Source organism: Perissodus microlepis, chromosome 5, assembly GCF_051167445.1.
Source record: "Perissodus microlepis isolate ML-2025 ecotype Zambia chromosome 5, ASM5116744v1, whole genome shotgun sequence".
Classification (NCBI taxonomy): domain Eukaryota; kingdom Metazoa; phylum Chordata; class Actinopteri; order Cichliformes; family Cichlidae; genus Perissodus; species Perissodus microlepis.
The window spans coordinates 26,366,903-26,389,269 of NC_140465.1; the positions used below are offsets into that span (position 1 = coordinate 26,366,903).

The 22,367-nt window shown below is 39.9% G+C and overlaps 1 protein-coding gene across 1 annotated transcript in view; it reads left to right on the forward strand.

The window, feature by feature from the left end:
• rspo4 (R-spondin 4) overlaps positions 1–22,168 on the forward strand; it is a 33,385-nt gene extending 11,217 nt beyond the window's left edge. The window contains exons 4-5 of the mRNA XM_084929074.1: positions 3,588–3,794; positions 20,123–22,168. Coding sequence (XP_084785200.1) covers positions 3,588–3,794; positions 20,123–20,259 — 344 coding nt within the window. The 3' untranslated portion in view covers positions 20,260–22,168. The remainder of the gene's footprint in view (positions 1–3,587; positions 3,795–20,122) is intronic.
• The last annotated feature ends 199 nt before the right edge of the window (positions 22,169–22,367 follow it).

The window sequence follows — 22,367 nt, forward strand, 5'->3', positions numbered from 1 at the left end:
ATCATTTGCGAAAACCCCAGTGTGAGAATATTTATACGGCATATTAGTTAAAAATAAATCAATAAGTGATGACTTTTCTGGGCATTTAAGATTTGGACGAGTTGTGCTGTAAATTAGTTGTGTGAGATTATATGAATCACACATGGATTTAAAACTGTCTGAGGCAGAGGACAACCAGTCCCAGTTGAAATCTCCGGCCAGCACAATTTCATTAAAATCTAAAGTAGATAGTTTTTCACTAAGTGAAACTAAAGCCTCACTACTAGCTGAGGGGGGCCTATAACAGCCCACAATGGTAATAAAATAGCCCTTGAAAAGTTGGAGCTTGAGGGCAAGAAGTTCAAACTGTTTACAAACAGATACCGATGAATCGACAGTAACATGGAATTTGCTTTTTACATAAATTGCAACACCGCCACCCTTTCTGGGGCGGTCGCAACCGCCCCATAAATGAATGAATGTTGAGAGTGAAAGTGGTTGTCTTTCTCTACATCAACTCTGAAATAGATTGGTGACCCATTCACCCGTCGGTCAGTCTCTCTCCCCACTGCACCCTGACTAAAACCCTATTAGCACTGTTACTGACATTAGGTAGGTAGTGTCCTTTAAAAAGCTATTGCTTCATGTAAAAAAATAAATTGTAGTAACAGCTTTGATCTCACCAATTTAGAGTGAGTTCCTTCACTCTCCAAGAGCTGTCTCCAGTGTACAAAGCTAGTTTAAACGGTTGATTTGAAGGATTGCTTCCCTAGGACACGAGCCATTGTTTGCAGTCCCATTCACTATAATATCTGTCTTTCCACATTTGTATTAGGGCTTCCTCTGCTTCTAGGCAGGCATTTCATCTTCCTCTCACACTGGATTCAGGGCAGAATGCATCCATACATTGACTAGCTACTACTAGCTCCACTGCTTCTTGGACTCTGTGTGGTACAGACTATCCAAATGACTGTGTTTCATCTGTTGATAGTAAAATTCTTGTATTTTATTACGTTTTCTAAGTGCTAGTTAGCAGGTATGTGTTTCTATTTCTATTTCTAACAAACATGAACACTGATTTACTATTGTCTACAAGCCTGCTTTTGAAATTACAAAAAAAGAAATTGCAAATGAATTTCACTTTTGCTACAACACTTTTGAGTGTGGCATGTTAACTTTTTGACTGAAAACCTCTTAAGCAGTACAAATAAAATAAACATATTGTTTCCTATCTTATTTCTTGTTCTAACTTACTGTATGAAGTGTATTAACTAAAGCTTTCCTGACTCCAGCTATAACAAATGAGGGTCTGCTGTGCAATGGACACATTAGTGAAACTAATCTGAAAGGTTTAATCAACAGCAGGCCTGTTCTTGCAAGCTCATCTCCTTTTATCTACCTCTCTGGCTCTGTGGCCACATCTCTACTGTGTTTCATGTGTGATTGATTGAGTATTTGATTATCTGTGGTTTGCGGGAGTTTTATCTCACTGAAATTTGCCTAATAATTTTGCTAAACTGAATTTGACCTGTACCTTTTGTTTCACATGCAAAGGATGTGGAATTAACAGAATTTCAAACTGTTTATCACATTAAATGAAGATGACAGCATGACTGCTACATTTAGTTTAAAGGGGGGAAAAATCTACCTTCCTCTGGAACATGTCTTACACTCCTCTACTCCCTTTCTTTCTCATCCCATTCATTTCCCAGTGAAAATCTTTTTGATGGAGTCAAACCAGAATGCAACACACGATTCATATTAAAGGTCTTCAAAGAGGTTTTAGAATTTATCTTCATATCTCATTGTGTATCATCTCTGCCTTCTGACTAAGTGAGATGTATTGTAGAGCTCACTCATCATTTGACACTGGTTGATATTCCTCTGCCTTCTACAGACACCATCTGCAGCTACTGTTGCTTCTTGGCATCGAGTCCACATCTGTTTTTCATATCAGTGTTAGGGTTTCATGTCTGACTGTTAGTACACACCTCAAGCAACTGCAGAAAACAGTCTCTGGAAATCTCTTTATTTCAAATCTGACAGTGATAATGATAATGATTTCCAATTGTTGCTCTGTTATGGCCAAGGTTACCGATTTTCCTTTGTGGTCTGTCTGGAAATTTTTGCAGCAGCTGATTTTGAGGGTGACATCACTCCCCATTCAGCCAGTTACTGGAAGTGTAATGACCACTGTAGTAACTCTTCATCTAGCATTCATCTACCTTTGATTATAGCAACGTGTTTGTAAGGGGTCTGAAATAAAATGTTAGTCTTAATATAAACTGCTCAAAAAAATTAAAGGAACACATTTTGATCAGAGTGTAGCATCAAGTCAGTTAAACTTCTGTAATATTGATCAGGTCAGTTTAGTAGCACCTCATCTTTTCTGACTGTTTTTTCACTAGTTTTGCATTTGGCTAGGTCAGTATCACTATTGGTAGCATAAAGTGATACCTGGGCCCCATCCATCCATCCATCCATCCATCTTCTTCCGCGTTATCCGGGGCCGGGTCGCGGGGGCAGCAGCCTAAGCAGAGAAGCCCAGACCTCCCTCTCCCCAGCCACCGCCTCTAGCTTATCCGGGGGAACACCAAGGCGTTCCCAGGCCAGCCAAGAGATATAATCTCTCCAGCGTGTCCTGGGTCTGCCCCGGGGCCTCCTCCCGGTGGGACATGCCCGGAACACCTCACCCAGGAGACGCCCAGGAGGCATCCTTGTCAGATGCCCAAACCACCTCAGCTGGCTCCTTTCGATGTGGAGGAGCAGCGGCTCTACTCTGAGCCCCTCCCGGATGGCTGAACTTCTCACCCTATCTCTAAGGGAGAGGCCAGCCACCCTTCAGAGGAAGCTCATTTCCGCCGCTTGTATCCGCGATCTCGTTCTTTCGGTCACTACCCACAGCTCGTGGCCATAGGTGAGGGTAGGGACGTAGATCGACCTGTAAATTGAGAGCCTGGGCCCCACGTACAGCTAATCATAGGTAATTCAGCTCCTCCAGGAAGGTACTTCAGTAAGTACCATTGCCAGAAGGTTTGCTTTATCATCCAGCAAAGCCTGAAGAGCAAAGAGGAGATTCCAGGAGACGCTTAACCCATCAGAAGGACCGGTATCTGCTCCTTTGTGCAAGGAATAACAGGATAATTAGTGTCAAAGCTACAAAATGTCCTCGGCAGGCCACTAGTGTGAATGTCTATGACCAAAAATTAGAAACAGACAGTTGCCAGACAGTTACTGTGGAACCCAAGTGGCAGTTGCTATAGAATACAAGAATAGGCAGGTCCACCACTGGTGCACTGTGCTTTTCACATATGAGAGCAGGTTCACTCTCAACACATGTGACAAACACAAAAGCGCTATAGAAGCCATAACATTGTTACACTTTTGTAACAACATTCAGCATGACTGGTTTGATGGTGGGTCAGAGATCGGCTGAGGAAGAATATCTACGAAGAGACACACAGACCTCTACAGTTTAGGCTGCTGTTAGATATTGGGATGAAATCCCAATATCTAACCATTATTTTTACTGTATTGGTACTGACAATTACAGTCTGTTTTGTGTTAAAACACTCTTTTTGATGAGGTTTTTCTATTTCTTCCATTAGAAAACTGTGTCCTAGCTCCACTGGGAGAGTGGAGCGAGTGGAGCGTCTGTCTCCGGGATGGCGTCACCTGTGGTTTCAGGTGGGGTAAGCAGACGAGGACTCGGGTGGGTGGCCAGACCGGGAAAACGCCTGACGATAAAGCAGCACCAATCTGCCCACCTCACAGCGAGACACAGAGGTGCAGGATGAAAAAAAAGTGTACCACAGGTGAGAAAGGATACGAACCACTAAGAAGGATGGCAATTACAGGTGCGAACAGTAAGTGCACTCTGGGCTGAAAGATTTAGCGGTTAATGGGTTTAAGAAACAACAACAGATTCTATCATCTGCTTCTAATAAGTCGGATGCCACTGATCATTTAGCTGCTTTATTTATTATGTTGGACTGCCAACATGTGGAATTCCCTGTGGTGTTTGGTATTGTGTTCTGTTCTGTGTTGTTGACACACTTGTGCACTTTATAATGCCAAGTGGGGGAGAATGAACCCTATAAAATATTCCAACATGTGCTACTTCTAATTAACACTTGTAGGCAGACGTTACTAGTTTTCTTGTCCCTGCAGCATAATCTAGGGGTGTAGAATGAAAGGGACCACTATGGGGCATATGTTGTGGGGCTGAATGGAAGCAAAAGTTAATTTAAAGATTCAGAGTTTTTTATTTGCATTGCTTAGAAGAGTCTAAGTGGATACAATAAAGCCCTAATTTGTACAGGGCACTGTCTTTGATTAATGCTGAAGTCAGTGTCGTGGTCAGGGTTTTGCAGGTTATTGCAGTGGTTCTTTAACCGCGGGTTGGGCACAAATAGCAAGTTTTCAGAGGCTCTCCGGAACAGTTTACATTTACATTCATGGTAAAATCAAATTTAATCAGAGTATGTTTGTCGGACATATTAGATTGTGACATAAAATTTTTTAAAAAACTAAGTCATGCTTGTAGAACCTGTGGCAGCAATGACTTGATGAAAATTCAAGTACTGTATTTGCTTACTGTATGACTTTCTCACATCATTCTGGTCTACCCTTGTTTACAAAGCTGCAGGCACTGGTTCATGCACAACTCTCTTAAGGTCCCAGTGCAGCATTTCGATTGAGTTGAGGTCTTGGCTGGGTCATCACAACACGCGAATTCTTTCTTTTGAGGTGTAGCTCTTGGGATTTTTGCTGTTTCTCTGAGCACTGCAGTGTCATTGGAGTTAATTTTCTGGAACATCCACTCCTGGGAAGATTGGCACCTGTCCTGAATGTTTTCCACTTTATCAGTGCAGAATAATATCCTTCAGATTGTTTTGAAATGGACTTATAACCCTTCCTGCATTCATAAGCTAGCAACAGTTGCTTCTCTAAGATAACTGTTGGTGTCAAATGGCAAAAAATAATTTTTTAAAGAGGTGGCCACAGTTCAGTTAATCAAGGATCAGTTAATCAACTGCATTTGACTAGCAAAACCTGGCCCCTCCTTAACCTCTTAATTTCTGTGGAAGCTGTAAAGAGGTTTTTTTTGGACAAACTGCTTCTCCAATTAGTTGGCTTAGTTTCTGTTAAATAAACATGTCATGTTTTTATTTATCTTAGGTTGTATTTACATTTGCAAACCTACTAAGGACCAGATTATTTTGTTATGTTCTGATACGTAAAACCTTAATTTTTAAATCGGGTGTACTTTTTTTTTTTTTATAAATATTTATTTATATTATAATTACCTGTAGCTAGTTTTGGGGTTTCATGGCATTTCTGTTTAATGACTCCTGTCCTTTATTGCTTCTGTGCTGTGGACTTCATAGTCAAATTACAGGATAAGCTAAAACTCAAGAACAAGCAGCCCCCTGCCCCCCGTTAACCATAAAACACAAAAACATTCCTTCACAATGATTTTTCTTTAGAACAGCCGCTTTTCAAGCGCATGGCACAACATAGAAGAGCCACCTCCACAGGACAAGACTCAGCTGTCCATCTGCATCTAAAGGACAAAGGTCACTTGATTAATGTTCAAGTGTCTGTAGGAAATGGAAAACAAATAGCGAACATCTTGAAAAATCGGATCATTTTGTGCCGAAGTTGCTGGACTTGCTCTGTTGCTTCTGATAGCTTCTAGTCAGTGACTAGAAGGGTTTGTTGCATTAATAGAAACCTACGTCAGTTTGGAGAATTGTTTTTCTTTTTTCTTTTTTTTGGGCTGGACAATCTTGAAGACAGATGAGATGAGTTTCATTCTATACAAAATACCCTGAAAGATGCATCTATGGCCTGTTATTGAGGATTTCCCTTTAACATAACATAGATAAAAGTGAGAACCTCTAGCATGTCCAGCTTGCTCTGCTCCCTGTGGCTAAAAATGTGCTTGTGTTTCTTTATCTTGGCCCCACCGCAGCAAGATTACATCTTAAAACATCACACATCCTCAGCTACATCAGAGGTTTGTGCATTCAGGCTGCTTTCACCCTGTGAAATTGAACCTCTTGAATTTGGTGTAGAGATAGACCGATGATCACGCCCAGGGCTTGAAGCTCATCATGTGTTTTTGTTTATGAGAGTCCAAGGGAACCTGAAAATAGACTCCACTGCAAAGCATAAAAAAATAAATAAAGATTTTGGAGCTCCTGCGTTGTGGAAATGCTGTCACTACTCGTTAAAACTGCATTTAGTCCCTTGTTCTTGGGCCTTGATCAGAACTATTGTACTGGAGTCGGTCCCTGGATCTTCTATTAATGGTTCATATCCAAAACATTATGAACCAAACTTGGCAACAGTTTCTGCCCTCCCGTAAAAAACAAGTTGTTGTTGTGACTTTTTTTCTTGTCGCATAATTTCTCCTTCGTGTACAATCAACACTTGAAGCTGTGAAAAAGTTCAGTAAAGACAGCAAATCAAAAACAGTGCACATGCATAGGGCTTAACCTTTCTAAGCCAACACTAATTTCTGTTTAGAGCTGCAAATTTTAGTGTGTCTGTGCACAATGCTGTGTATTTTCCATTTCTTCCACAATGGAAGGCATGTCATTTGAAGTAATTATCATTATCATTGTCAGATCGTATGTCTGGTGGCATTAGCAGAGGAAGAAATCTGATCCAGAAAAGTCTGGAGCAGGGATCAAGCTCCTGGACCTAATAGCACACATCTGGGATAAAAGAGTGCTGTGGCATCTCCCTAGCATTCCTCCGTTGTCCCAGATTAGACAGCTCTAGTCTTTTAATGCCCAGTTTCATGTTGTCTTATTGTTTTCAGATGATGGGGAAGGACGTGGGTCTCGTCTCCCAACCCTGCTCTCCCCTCTGTTTTCACCAAAGGCAGCAAACTGTCATGGGCTAACGAGGATATGTTACTCCTTTTCCTGGCAATTTAGAAACATCTGACATAGGCAGTTAGGATGTTACGTTGTCAGAAAATGTGTTGGCTAGACCATTCTGTCGCTTTTCATTCTTTTAACTCTTATTAACTTATCAGCATTAACTGTGGTGCCCAAGGTCTGAGACTATACTCTCTGCTCAGATTCATTCAAACAGAACTGCAAAAGTGATCTGACCGTGCTTTACAGTGCAAATGGATAATGACCCAAAGCATATTCCAAAAGCAACCAAAGACTTTCTCTAGGTAAGGAGTCAAAGGAGCTTGCAAAGAAAAGGGTCTGGACTTCTTTAACTTGCTTGAAGACGTTTCACCTCTCATCCGAGAAGCTTCTTCAGTTCTAAGGTCAAATGGCAGAGAGTCCCAGATTTAAACCCAGTGGGAGTTTCCCCCCAAAGAGGGACAAAAGGACCCCCTGATGATCCTCTAATCACATGAGCCAAGGTGTGAAAATGGGTGTGGGTCCCAATCAGCCAGGGTTTCGGGTGAGCTCATTGGGAAACCTGGCCCCACCCTATCATGTGATTTCCTGAGGTCAGATGGCCCAGGATGTGAGTGGGCGTTAAGGCGTCTGGGAAGGGATCTCAAAACTGGATTATAGATGGCAGACAGTTGGTGTCGTAAACCCCCGCCTCTGTTCAAAGATGGTCGCTCACAGTGGACATAGATGGCTTCTTTCACTCCTCTTTCAAACCATCTGTCCTCTCTGTCCAAAATGTGAACATTGGCATCCTCGAAAGAGTGACCTTTGTCCTTAAGATGCAGATGGACTGCTGAGTCTTGTCCTGTGGAGGTGGCTCTTCTATGTTGTGCCATGCGCTTGTGAAGTGGCTGTTTGGTCTCTCCGATGTAGAGGTCTGGGCATTCCTCGCTGCACTGTACAGCATACACCACATTGTTAAGTCTGTGTTTTGGCGTTTTGTCTTTCGGGTGAACCAGTTTTTGTCTGAGTGTGTTGCTGGGTCTGAAATGCACCGGGATGTCATGCTTGGAGAAAACTCTCCTGAGTTTTTCTGATACACCGGCCACATAGGGGATGACAATGTTGTTGCATCTGTCTTTCTTATCCTCCCTCACTGGTGTCTGATCTTCTTTTCTGTTACCCCAAGTTTTTGTTCCAGAGGGTGATGGGAGTCAAAGAGGAGGTACTGGTCCGTGTGTGTGGGCTTCCGGTAAACTTCAATGTTGAGGTTGCCGTTCTCTTCAATGTGCACAGCGCAGTCCAGGAAAGGCAAACAGTTATCCTTTGTGTCTTCCCGGTGAACTTGATGTTTTTATCCACGGCGTTAATGTGCGCAGTGAAGGATTCCACTTCTTGTGTCTTGATTTTGACCCAGGTGTCGTCTACATATCTGTACCAGTGGCTGGGTACTCTTCCTTTAAAAGAGCCAAGAGCCTTCCTTTCCACTTCCTCCATGTAAAGGTTGGCTACAATAGGTGACACTGGGGAGCCCATGGCACAGCCATGTTTTTGTCTGTAGAAGCCTTCGTTGTATTTGAAGTATGTAGTGGTGAGGCAGAGGTCTAACAGTGTGCAAATCTGATCGGGTGTGAAGTTGGTCCTGTCTTCCAAGGAGCTGTCTTCTTGTAGTCGTTTTCTGACAGTCTCCACGGCCTCCGTGGTGGGTATGCAAGTGAAGAGAGAGACTACATCAAAGGACACCATGGTTTTATCTGGGTCCAGGGTAAGTTTCTGGACCTTGTCGGTAAAGTCGGTGGAGTTCTTGATGTGGTGTGGGGTGTTCCCCACGAGAGGTGCAAGGATGGTAGCAAGGTGTTTTGCAATGTTGTAAGTGGCTGAGTTTATGCTACTGACTATGGGTCTGAGTGGGACCCCTTCCTTGTGGATTTTAGGAAGTCCATAAATGCAGGGTATGGTATCCCCTGGATAAAGGCGGTGATATGTAAGGCGGTCAATGATTTTGTCCTTTTCAAAGTCTTGAAAGCAAGCTATAACTTTCTTTTTTTTCTCCAAGCACGACATCCCAGTGTACTTCAGACCCAGCAACACACAGACAGAAACTGGTTCACCCGAAAGACAAAACTCCAAAACACAGACTTAACCATGTGGTGTATGCTGTGCAGTGTAGCGAGGAATGCCCAGAGCTCTACATCAGAGAGACCAAACAGCCACTTTTCAAGCGCATGGCACAACATAGAAGAGCCACCTCCACAGGATAAGACTCAGCTGTCCATCTGCATCTAAAGGACAAAGGTCACTCTTTCGAGGATGCCAATGTTCACATTTTGGACAGAGAGGACAGATGGTTTGAAAGAGGAGTGAAAGAAGCCATCTATGTCCACTGTGAGCGACCATCTTTGAACAGAGGCGGTGGTTTACGACACCAACTGTCTGCCATCTATAATCCAGTTTTGAGTTCACTCCCCAGACGCCTTAACGCCCACTCACATCCTGGGCCATCTGACCTCAGGAAATCACATGATAAGGTGGGGCCAGGTTTCACAATGAGCTCACCCGAAACCCTGGCTGATTGGGACCCACACCCGTTTTCACACCTTGGCTCATGTGATTAGAGGATCATCAGGGGGTCCTTTTGTCCCTCTTTGGGGGGATACTCCCACTAGGTTTAAATCTGGGACTCTCCGCCATTTGACCTTAGAACTGAAGAAGCTTCTCGGATGAGAGGTGAAACGTCTTCAAGCAAGTTAAAGAAGTCCAGAAGCTTTTCTTTGCAAGCTCGTTTGACTACGATGACCTGGATGACTGAGAACCTTCACAGACATCTAGGTAAGGAAATTGATTATTCTTGCATGGTCAAAAGCTGTGGTTCTATAGAGCATGCTTTCAGAATTCTTGTGGATTTGCAGAAGGCAGTTACACTAAAGGTCTGCAGAGCATATCAAGGACATGTACATAGTGATGTGCATAGGTTTTAGATGCCAGGCAGTCAGTAACTGCAAGAGAGTCCAACCAAGTTTTTATCCAAATCAAGTATTAAAAACAGACCTTATATTATTATGTTAGTTTGTCCACTTACTTTTGAGCCCGTGAAACATCTTGATTGTCTGATTTCAAATCAGCTGTGGTAGTGTACAGAGGCAAAATTACAAAAAAGTGTTTTATTGTCCAAATATTCATGAACTTAAATGTATGTGACAAAAATGAGGCTAGATGATCCAAGTACTACATAGAGAAAATCATGTCAGTACTTCACAAACACCTAAGGCACTAAAAGTACACCTTGAGTTTTTACTTATCACTTAATTGTACACATTCCCCAGTCAAAGTGTGGATTATGTGTGGATGCTTCAATTAACCAGGATTTAACCACTTCTGAGATTTAAGAAACCAAAAATAGTCGAGGTATTTTTGTGCATTTTTGCATCAACTTGTAAACTAAGCGACCAAAAATCAGCTGGTTGTAACCCTAACCTGTATGAGTGAGGGGGAAAAATCTAATCACAAGCTGAGTGATTATCTGTATTCCATCTGCATGTCGATAACTCAAACAATCTTTCCATAAGTTTGGTCTGCATGTATGTATTTGTGAAATGGCTTTGTGGCTACAGACACATGTTTGCCATTAGCATGAAAACATTAAATTGTATTTATGGCGGTGATAATCTCCCAAAGTCAGACTGATTTACTCAGCTTGCATTTAAAAAAGGGAAAGCCCCTATTTAGGCCTTAATGTATTTCCTCTGCTGTAAAATTGAAAGTGGCTGCATAGCTAGTGTTTTATGATGCAGTGCAACGCAAATGTAAACTGGAAGGAAACATCTATGGTTGAAGTCCAGCAGCATGCATCTGTCTTGCATCTGTATTACAACAGACAAAAACAACTGTGGTTGAATTTCCCTGTCAAAGGTCCATTTCTCATTATTTTTCCATCAGTGCCGCAGTACTTTACATAATTATAAAACCAAAGTGGAAATGAATGGATAAAAGTCATAATGCAAAACTGTAGTCCCACATGGCTTTTTGATTGGTCATTACTTTTTCCTTCTAAATGGTAAAAAATAAACCAAACCTTGATTCACTCAAGGGATTCCTTTTAGTAAGAGAATACAACTGCAGCTGTACTTCAGTTTTTGATGTACTTAAAGCGACACAAATCAAGTACAGGCTTGGTACAGTCCCACAGACCACTCGTGGCTCTGCACGCTACAGCTACCTAGCCAACGACAAGTTCAAAACACAATGCAAAACACATTAAAACACAATATAATAAGATAATTCAGAGAACAGGGCTGGGATTAACTGGGATAAGCAAGTGTGTCCTACGGTACTAACAGTAAGAAACAGATTTGTGCTGACTTGATTTGTGAACACATGAGCAAGGACACTGGTGGGTTTTTTGGAGGACCACTGCCAGTTCTGGTTTTAGCTATAGATGACGATAATTTCACCAAAATTTGATGGATCACCAATGCATTTAACACAGACATTTCTCCAGAAGACTGCCAAAGTCCAAAAATCTGCCGTTTCTGCAGTCCCTGCAGCTTTCCGTCTCTGTAGCTAATTTACTCTTTGACGACAACTGCACAGGAGTGACTTTTCATATTAGCCACTTATTAAAAATTTATTAAGGCTTAGCTTTATGAGTTTTAGAGGTTTGACCCCCACATTCCTTATTCACTGCACATTTTGCTCCTGCAACCACAGAAATATGTAACATTTTACTGCACTGGAGTTCATCCTACCGTTTACTGACCCCATCTACAACTCGTTTGCTCGCTTACAGAATGAAACATTTTTTTCTACTCCATGATGTTGACAAGAGACATGTTCTGGACTGGGCCCACTGTCAATTAATAGGGACCATGTGTGACATTTAAAAAGGGACTTTTGAGGCGACACGGGGATATTATCCAGATCATTTTATATCAGGATGTGAGCTCATTTACTGGTCTGGCACAACAAGAGAATTTGGCTAATTGTGATGCAAGTAAGACGGCAAAAAGACCACAAACGTCCTGTCAGCCGCTGTCAAATGAAAAACAAAATCATTATATGGCTAATCCTTAGTTTCAGTTTTGTATTATTACACCTCTCAGATTAGATAATTATATTTGTTAAAATGGAAAGTATGGCTTGTTTATGTGATGTTCTTTTAGCAGCCTCATCGTGAAATTTCACACATGCCGATCATGTTTCTTACTTTACACGTGTTTTGAAGTAATGTGTGATTTTACCTTCAACCAAACACACTTGAGAATATACTTCTGTAGGCTTTTATAAGTATTAAATTGTCAGACTTTCAGTTTGTTTTTTCTCTCATTTTTTGAGGATAAAAGGAAAATTCTAGCTATGATGCGTTGGATTGTATACCATCCTCACTCAGAGGGAGTTATTTTAGATTTCAATTTCAAACACTGCTACTTTGGTCTGTACAGTACAGAACTCAGTGTGGCCTCTCATCCCATAACATATGGATCTGGGTAAAGTTGCAGTGTAACCCAACACAGACAGTGAGCTAAAGTGCTTTTTTCCAAGTACCACATGTATTAAGTTACTGCACATTGACCACAGTGCAGAGGTAGCCTCGGGGCAGCTAAACCCTGGACAACAGGTACTTTTTAAGGAGTAAGTTTGCTCCACAGTGTCTCATTCTCTCACTTTAATTTCTTAGATGTCTTTAACCCCCGAACTCTTCCACGGCATGCATTTTTAATTTCTCTTTGATATTTGGGCTGATTGGGGCCTGATAAATGTAAAAACAAAGGATTAGCAGATTTATTTTTTTTTACCTAATTTTAGTTTCTAAGAAAAATGAGAGCCACATATGAGGATATTCATTTAAAATTTCGATAGAACAATAGCAGTAGCAGTATAATGTCCTCATAAGTGAATATCAGGCCCTTGTAGAGCAAAATTGAGTATTTTGGTCTAAGTAACCCAAAATGTGATGTCCACATATGTGGATGCCAGGTCCTAGGAGGTTAAAGCATTTTTAAAGGCAGAAAGTGAAGAAAACAAGTAATGAAATTTTCATGCATTCTTTCAGACTGCCCTTCAGTCTGTGGGCAGAGATGAAAAAAGTGTGTTCTTAGGTGGTTTCCAAACATTTTCATGAGGTTTTGTGTTAGTGTGACTGATTCAATTTGGCAGGATTCAACCAATTTCAATGTACTTTTCTAACATCTTTATAAGATTATTGAGATTTGGACATCTAGTGAGCTGCACAGGTGGTCCTTGCATACAGTGAATGTATCAAAGATGCCCCAATGTTCCGCTTCAGTACTAATTTTGCAACTAGCAGGCATCTTTTGTCCTTGATCTACAGCAGTTTCCTGCACGACATCCTCCGGGATGTGCCTGAAAGTTAAAGCTACCTTCACACGCAATTGTTCTCACTGTACCTGATGTTCAACTTTTTTTTAAGCTTTCGGTGTACTTTTGGCAGTAGCTGTATTTCCCTATTTTTGCTATAGGGTAGGGGATTTGTATGTGGAAGCTGTGGATTAGGCGACAGAGTGGTTTGTTACTTTTCTCCAGCTCAGTATAGCTGCTTAAGATATGGTTTAAGCAGTCATGGACCCCGAGATTGATTCTGTGATTCATGATGGATGGATGGATGTTCCTATTTGCACCACCCATTACCGTCTCATTTTGAGTTTATTCCTTTGTTTGCCGTGACTGCATTTGATTGGACCATGTTGACGTTCCACATACCACTTGTAGACTGAACTAACATTGGATAGTTATCCAACCCTCCATCTGGTGAGGAATTTAAAACTAAAGCATTCCTTTTCACAATCATACAAAGTCATGCAGTAATACTGTCACCACTGGAATCTTCCTAACAGAATGGACACTCACCAGTCTCAGTGAAGCTCCAGTCAAAAATGTTCCTCATAGATATTTTCGACCATAATTCAAGCATGGAAACGTCTATTTTTTAGGTAACTTGTGTCATCGCTCAGCTGTACCGCTTGTACGTGTTAGTTGGTTTCACTATTCTGAGGATGTGTGCACACCCAAAAGGGCTCCATGCTGATTTGTCATCCATTATGCTGATGTATGTGCTTCTTTTTTCTTTCACAACATGTGGCTCTGATTATAACCGAGTTGTGCAAGGAGTCAGTATAGGCTCAAGAGCATAAAACCATAAAATTTGATCTTTTTTATCCTTGTTTAGTAAATGTGAGTCCTTTGAGATATGACCACATCTCACCTGGATATTACCTGGATTTTAATGGCCACTACACATTTTCCCTGCTGGTACATAGTCTTACAGACCCGAAGTAAACAAAGTCATTGTGCCTCACTCACACATGAGTGTTCTTACCAAAATGGCAGAATAGATTGTCATCACTTCACAAAACTAAAATTCTAAAATGAACTGACATGTTGTTCTTGTGTTCCACATTGATGGCAAACATCTTGTGAATAAAATCGCTTCGTTTTAGTGGTTTGGCTAAAAAAGAATCTCAGCTCGGCGCTGCCACTTTCATCAAAATTAGGTTGTTTGATTAATGAGCCAGGGCCCAACACGGGAAGTTTAGATCAACTAGTCATTCCAATAAATAAATGGCAAAATATTTTTTATCCAACCTTTTAAAAATCTGTAATTACAAAAAAAAGAAGAAGAATTAAGTATACTTTATTTTACACTAATGCAGGAAAACAATATCCATCAGTCTGTGTTCTGATGATATCATCACTAATAAATCCAATCTGGTATTTTTCATAGAGAAGTCTGTCAATTTGGGAAAACAACCAAGAAACTGCCCAAAAACTGTAGTGTAAAAATTCCCATATGAAGCGAAGACATTCAGAAGTTTTGGCTTGGTGTGTTCAGGTCAACAGTTTACTGGCGACACATGTAAGAGTTTGATGTCTGTTTTCATTGTTTAACATAAAAGTGGAGAAATTCTCCAAAAGAGTTTGTGATGTGGTCGCACATTTTAATGTCATGGTTTTAGTGCAAAGATGGAATTCAGTAGAATAATCACCAGGGCAACATTTGTATTTCTGTGTCTGCACACGCACTGTGAATGTGAACGTTTATGTTTGCGTGTGTGTGTTTGTAGTCTTCCTGTGGTCAGATTGTTATGGGATGAGCAGGGGAGTTTTCCAGCACTATGCTTGATTCAGTTAAGATGGCTGGGAGATATTCCACTCTCATGACATACCAGCTTCAACACATGTGGTTCGCTGTCTCCATTTTTTCTTTTGTGTGTGTGTGTGTGTGAGTGAGAGTGAGAGAGAGAGTGAGAGAGAAAAGAAACACCTAGAGCAGGAGAAAAAGGGTGAACACTGTTGCATATAAAGATTTTTTTTACTTCCAGGCAGAAACTGGTCTTCTCCAACTCACATATGTGGTCAAGGTGTGTGTGGCTGAGGGTTCTGCGCTTACAGGAATCGGGTTATGATGCACACATCACAGGTTGCAGCTGATTCTGTACTTCACATTGCAACAAACAAGATAGCTTAAAACTAAGCAACCACTAAAATAATAGATCAAAAGTTCTGAGGTACTCACACAGAAAGCATCTTGACTCAGCTCTGCGTGCTAAAAGCCCGGGGAGAGAGAAAACGAAGTGCAATTTTTGTTTGTAATATTGGAAGAATAAATAAATAATCCACAGTAATTACAGTCAAAGGTAAACACTTCACAGCAACAGAGATGATGTCCCAGCTCTGCAGAAGCAGAGGAATAGTAATGGAGTGGTGCATTATCTGCGTACTTCCATACATAGAGTCTGGATAAATGTGGCGAGTAGTGATTTTTCTCGCAGAGCTACAACCAAAAGGTCTTTCTTTAAGTGTGGAAGCACAGTGAGAAGACAAGAAGTGGGGTCCAGGAAAATGATAGTTATGATAGATAGTCCTGTTGTGTAATCATGTATGGCTATAAGTTTACTCAGTGTAGAGTTGATGCACACTCTTATCCATAACATAAAACTATCCCAGATCCAAAAAGTAAATATGTTTTTCAGACTTTACTATAATGCTCATAGTTTGAGTTATTTTCTTCCATGAATTACATCATTTCCTTGTTACCCAGAAACGGATGTAGAGGCAGACTCAAAATCGCATCAGTGAGCTAACAATGTATAGTAAACATGAACAAATTGCTGTTGTACTGATAACAACGCCACACGGTTCAGCTAGTAGCACAAGGATTTCATCATTTGTGGCACCACGCTGAAAGCACTCAGCAGTTCGTTCATTCGTGACCTTGCAGCTGTAGCACTGGTAGCTGACGCCTTCCACCATCTGAAGCAAGGACATGATGTAACTTCACAGCAGTTCCTGATAGGCAGAGTGGAACGTGAAATTTGAAGTTATTATATCTTGACGTATTAACTTGAAATTTCGAGTTATGGGTGGAAAAAAATAAAAACGTTTCAGCAGCAGAAACAAGCTCGCATGCAAACTATTCCAAGTCAGCTGATTCAGTCAATGTAGCCTTTAACCTCCTAGCTTACCAAGATTTATAGAATCTGTAATTATTAAAAGAAAAGTAAGTCTGGATTGTAAACTTACACCATTATCACTCACACAAATTCAGATGTAACGCGTGCATGTTCATATGCACGTTTTAACAGTCACCACAGGGTTTCAGTTTTAAGAATTAGTGTGTATAATGTAGACACACAGATAGTACAGAGGCATTTTGGGACAACCTGCCCTTATTCTCAATCATCAACACAGCTTCCAAATTGAAACACTTTGTGACAGCACTGATGAAGGACAGATTTCAAAAATGAAGAGATGTCAGGGGGGGAAAGGAGAGAAGAAGTGCATGGAGAGGGGAAAGAGGAATTGAGTTTTAAGAAGAATATAAGGAGAAGAGACAGTGTGGATTTAAAAAGCCCAATCTGTGAGGATACGCTCTTATTACTAATGAGGGGCAGATGACAGCAGTGGGGGGTGAAAGTATTAAACACAGTATTAAACGTTCTTTTCATCACTTTAGCTGTTGACGTGACAGAAATATAACTAAATATCAGTAAAAACAAAGTGTGAGCATCAAAATGTAACTAACTGCCACTGCCTCAAAAACACCACGCACACAGCTGACTTAGAGACTGCCAGTCTGAGATATCTGGATTGGTTTGTGGGAAGAAAGTAGAAACTCCAGGATTTCCCCAAAAATGCAAGGGATGTTCTGCTGAACAAGGCAGTTACAACACCACCGTGCCGCTGTGGAGGCAACCAGCAGTTTGAATTGATGGATGTGATTTTGTGTGCATGACACAGTGAAAGCACCATCTGTATTTTCTTCATCTGTGCAATGTGCGCGGCGCACGTCCAAATGTTTTGGATGGAATGAGATGGAGGGAAAACAAAAGGAACGACGGCCAAAAGAAAAGAAAGGAATTGTAATTATTTTTGAATTGTTTGTGTTTTTTCTGAGCATCAGTTTTCGAGTTCACTTTAGCCTTTTTCAACCCAGCGTGAAACCCAACTTACCAATGAAGTAATAAGAAAAGAAAAGAAAAACCTTTCAAATTTAAAAACAAAAGTCCTTACCAAGCCTTACGAAATACATTTATTAACCCACCAAAATACTTTTCTTTTGCATTAATTCTACTAAAAATCAATTGTTAATAATTGGAAATTCTACCAGCTATTTGACATGTCAGATTTATACAGGAGCAAACAGCATTGCGTCAAAAACAGTTGCTTAGAAGTGAGTGACAAACAGCCCATTTGTTTCACTGACTTTTAAGGAATACTTTTATTATAACATAAAATTATAAACAGGTTTGTATGTTATATGGCTGACACTCAGTTTTCATGTCACTGCTTAATTTTACAATTTTGCATCCTTGTAATGGCGTCTTTTCGTGGTCGGTCTGTCTTTATAAATGTTGAGCTCAAGAGGTTAAATAAAGTGAATGAATTAAAAATGTCTCTTTGATGCAGGGTTTATACTGAGTAGTGCAGAATAATTACATTGCACATAAAAAAAAGAACATTTTAACACTGTTATATGCAGTCCCATAGAAATCCAACGGAAGCCTTAGTGCTTTTATTGCTTCTATTGTAGTCTTAGTTTCCTGTTCTTAGCTTGTGGCAGCCTGTATGTTCCTCCGTTTCAAGGCTCCACATGTTGTGTGTTCAGACACATTCTTCTACATAACTTGGTTTCAATAAGCGGTTTTTTGAGTTACTGTTGCCTTCTTATCAGCTTGAAGCAGTCTGGCCATTCTCCTCAACGAGGCAGACTGGATATCCTTTCAGATCGTTCTCTGTAAAGATGTTTGTGCGGGAAAATCCCAGCAGGTCAGCAACCCATCCGTCACCAAAAACAAGCCATGTTCTAAGTCACTTAAATCTATTTTCTTCCTCATTCTGATGATCAGTTCGAGCAGGTCTTCTTGACCATGTGGCTCATTAGAGATTGGCTAGTGAGCACATATTAATAGATATGAAATGGATTACTTGTTAAGTTAGAGATATATTTTTTATTTTTGGCAGGTGGGGCAGAAAGATTCTTTATGAACGCTAGTGTGACCACGAGAGTGTGTTTCTTGGGGTTTGCTTCCTTTCTTCTTTTACTGCCTCTCTGCGTGCAGTTGTTTTTACTCTGATGTCCAACCAAGCTCTAAATCAACATCAGTGCTATATATTACAGAAAATGATTCCGCCTTTAAGCTTATGCCAGAGATACTGAAGCTCCCCTCTCCTTTCCTGAACATTAAAACCACATTTTCTATCTAAGCTAAACCTTACCTTAACAGCATGAGACAGCTATATGAGATCTATGGTTAAGTTTTAAACTGATATGTCATGATGTATTTTGAAATACCAAAACATTTGTTCATTGTGTTCAGACCCACTAAAGTTTCATTTAAAGTCCTCGGGTCTTTAAAATAAATGACATTACACATGATGCATGTGTGTCCACAGCAGATAATGCATCAGATCAGTGCTGAAGAGCATTAAAAGCTTTCTCCTGTCTCTGTAAACATACAGCCGTTATCAAAGCAGCTAAACATCACTGAGAACATTTTACTGAAACCTGCCTGATGTGGACCATCAGCCAACAGAACCTCAGAGCATCAGGTCACAGAATACAGTAATTGTCCAAGACCAGAACATTTTACACACACATTAAGTAAATTATTAACAAAGCTGGAAGGGTTAGCCAGTGGAGACCAACTGGGAAGATGAATCAAGCTGTTTAGGTTTAAGACAGCCTGATGGGTTTCTAAGGTAGAAGACAAACTACTGTCTGATGAGTCACACTACAACATAAAAGTGTTATTTTTTACTGTAGTGATTTCCAAACCGATCGTGTTAAAGGACACCTCAAAAAGCCTTTTTTTATTTTCACTTTAACCTCCTAGGACCTGGCGTCCACATATGTGGACATCACATTTTGGGTTATTTAGACCAAAATACTGAATTTTGCTCTACAAGGGCCTGATATCTGAGGACATTATACTGCTACTGTTCTATCACAATTTTAAACAAATATCCTCATATGTGGCTCTTATTTTTATTAAAAACAAAAATATGGTAAAAAAAACAAATCTGGTAATTCTTTGTTTTTACATTCATCAGGCCCCAATGTGACCAAATATCAAAGAGAAATTTAAAATGCATGCCGTGGAAGAGTTCGAGTCTTAGGAGGTTAAACCAAACACAATCTGAAAGATGGAAAACAGTTCTGAAACATTTAGGAGTGCAAAAAGTTATTAGATGTAAAAGCTTTTAGGTTCTGCTCTTTTTCCGATCACCAAGCTCAGATTTCTTCAAGTTTTATTTCTTCTATTGCAGTATTGTTTAGACACTTTTCACTAAAACAATGCTGACGTTTAGTAAGTGTCTTATAATGGAATTATTAACCTTTGCTTTGGATTCAGGAGTTGCAAAAACTGTTATTGGTTACTTTAGTGTGTTTCAAGATGAAAACATGATAACAAAATTTTCATCTAAATAAAGCATCAAAATAAGCTGGATAAAGATTTAAAAGTATTCTCTTCACCTTCAACACAGACTATGACTGAATAACTGGATTTATTTAGAAATGTATAAATTATGATGAACAGGAGAAAAAAAATCCTTCCATTTACTTTAGCTGTCTAGTGTGTTATTCACTAAATATACTCATAAATATGTATATACATGCATATATGTTAATAAATAAAGTTTTTCTTTTAATTATAATAAAAATATGCATGTAGACAACTGATCTAAAATGCAGATGTGCCATGTGTGATATTTAATGTTTCATGTTGACTTGTTTTATATTTTTTATCTGTCAGAAAGAAGACAGAATAAAAAAGGAGGACTTGGAAAGAAGAAGGAGCGAAAACTGCTACGACTGCACACCAGCGACAGCGTTGGCAACTCAAGAAACAGAACGACCACAGGGGAGCAAAGACATCATGGAGATCCCTGAGGGGGAGACAGACACGATGTAACATGGAACATATATGAAAATATGTCATAAATCCGTATCGTTTCCAAGCACCCAACTACAGCGGTCAGAAGCATAAATCGAGACTGAACTAAAAGTTCCTAAGAGGTCGTGCTTTTCACTAGTGTATTAAAACTGTCTAAAGTAGCAGCTTGGTGCGAGGAAAACTCTCCCTTCATCAGGTAAAGCAACCATTAACCTGCCTCCTTGGACTGAAATCCTCACAAAAAATTTTTTTTGCTAATTTCAAGCTTCCCATGCAGGAGCAGCAACATATGAACCATCTCTCAATCAGATTTTCAAATAATTATCTTTTAGTGATTTTATAGCCACAGATTGTTACACAGCTACATTTTCTCTGGTCATTTCAGGTTACAGTTATATAATTAATATTAAGTGCAGATTTAATTTTAGAGGTTGAAGTAAAATACCATATTAACAGGTTAGGAATTACAGATGACCTATTTTATGTAGGTTTAAGTTTCATGTACAGTTTTGACTTTTCTTCAGTATTTATTAATAAATTAAGGGGCTTAAAAATAAATCACACCCTACCCCAAACCCCCCCCAACCCCCCCCAACATAACTCAGAAGCTTAAAGTCCTGGTCGTGCATAGAAAGGAGCAGTGGTTGGTGAGCAAACGATTATTAAATAGTAAAGACAAACAGCATCCAGCTAAGTAAAGAACAGGAGGTGGGCATATCATCATCCAAGCACAAAGAGAAGATTACATGAGAGAAATAACCAGAAACTACCCATCAGCCCCAAGAAGAGACAGACGACAAAAGCCAGAGCAGCTCTAGTACAGACAGACCGGACAGAAACTTGGATCAAATTGGACTGCAAAAATATTCAGTTCAGTTTTATTTATATGAAATTTGTGAAGAAAAGAGCAAAAGCTTGGAATGGCTCATAAGTGTACCTGCTATATAATCTGCAAAACACTGTGGAGGAAAGAAAGGTGTGCTTTTGCTTCCCGTGGTCATCAGTATTTACTGAACTCTGGTGTGTGTAGAGCAGTACTTTCTACTCATATTTAGCCAAATGCAGCAGAAGCAACCCAGACGTTTCTGAAGCTCACAAAGTAAAAACTGAAGACAGATGTTATAAAAGCAAAAAGCATGACATAAATATCATAAAGAGGCTTTTTAAAAAAGTGATGGCCATTATTTCCAGAGTTTAGGCTATTATTGCCTACAAATTATTCACTTTACATGCATTTGAGCTCCTGAAGACTGTGTATAAAGTGTCTGTTATTCATTATCATGATAAAACTAATATAACTGTAACTTGAATCAGTTTAAGAAAATAGCTACGATAACCACAACAAAGCTGTCAGTATCCAACAGAAAATAATGTTAGCAAGAGCACAAATTGTTCTTCTTCTGCAGTTTCTAAAGTTGCTATTCCAGTGAACCTAAAAATGATAAGACTTGCTTTATTTATCTCAGCAGTTGGGAAATTACTGTCACAGCAGCCTGAACATGAAAACCAAACTATCTCTATAAAATAAAAAAAGCTTTAGAAGTCCCACATATTCAAGCTTGTTACTACAGAGTTTAACTTCACACTATGTATTTAAATCACAGTGACAGAAGTTATGAGTTAAGAATTTTATTTAGTTATATGCCAACTTCTTTCTTTTATTTTCCCCTGACTTGTCTGATATGCACAAGTATACCTTGGCATGCATAGTTGGTGTAGCAAGATTGAATATGTGGGTATTTCTTCTGTTTTTTTCTTCTTTTTTCTCCAGAGCTGATAAATGGCTTTGTCTTTTAACAGCTTGCTTGCATGTATTTATCAATATTTCAAGGACAAAGTGGTATTTTTTTTTTTTTATCCACAGCACGAGCGTACATTTCAATAAATGTTTATTTTGATGCGGCATCCATTGTGCAGTTTTAAATGGAGTTGATCTGTTTGAGTGAGATCTTTTGTCCACTGAAAGCATCTAATAGAAATCTTCATGTTATATTGTTCACCTTTAACAGACTGAAGTCTCTTTGTCTACAGGAACAGTTCTCCAGGCTTCTTGAAGGACATTCAGAGCTCTTCTCTGGATGTTGGCCACCTTTTTCCTTCCATT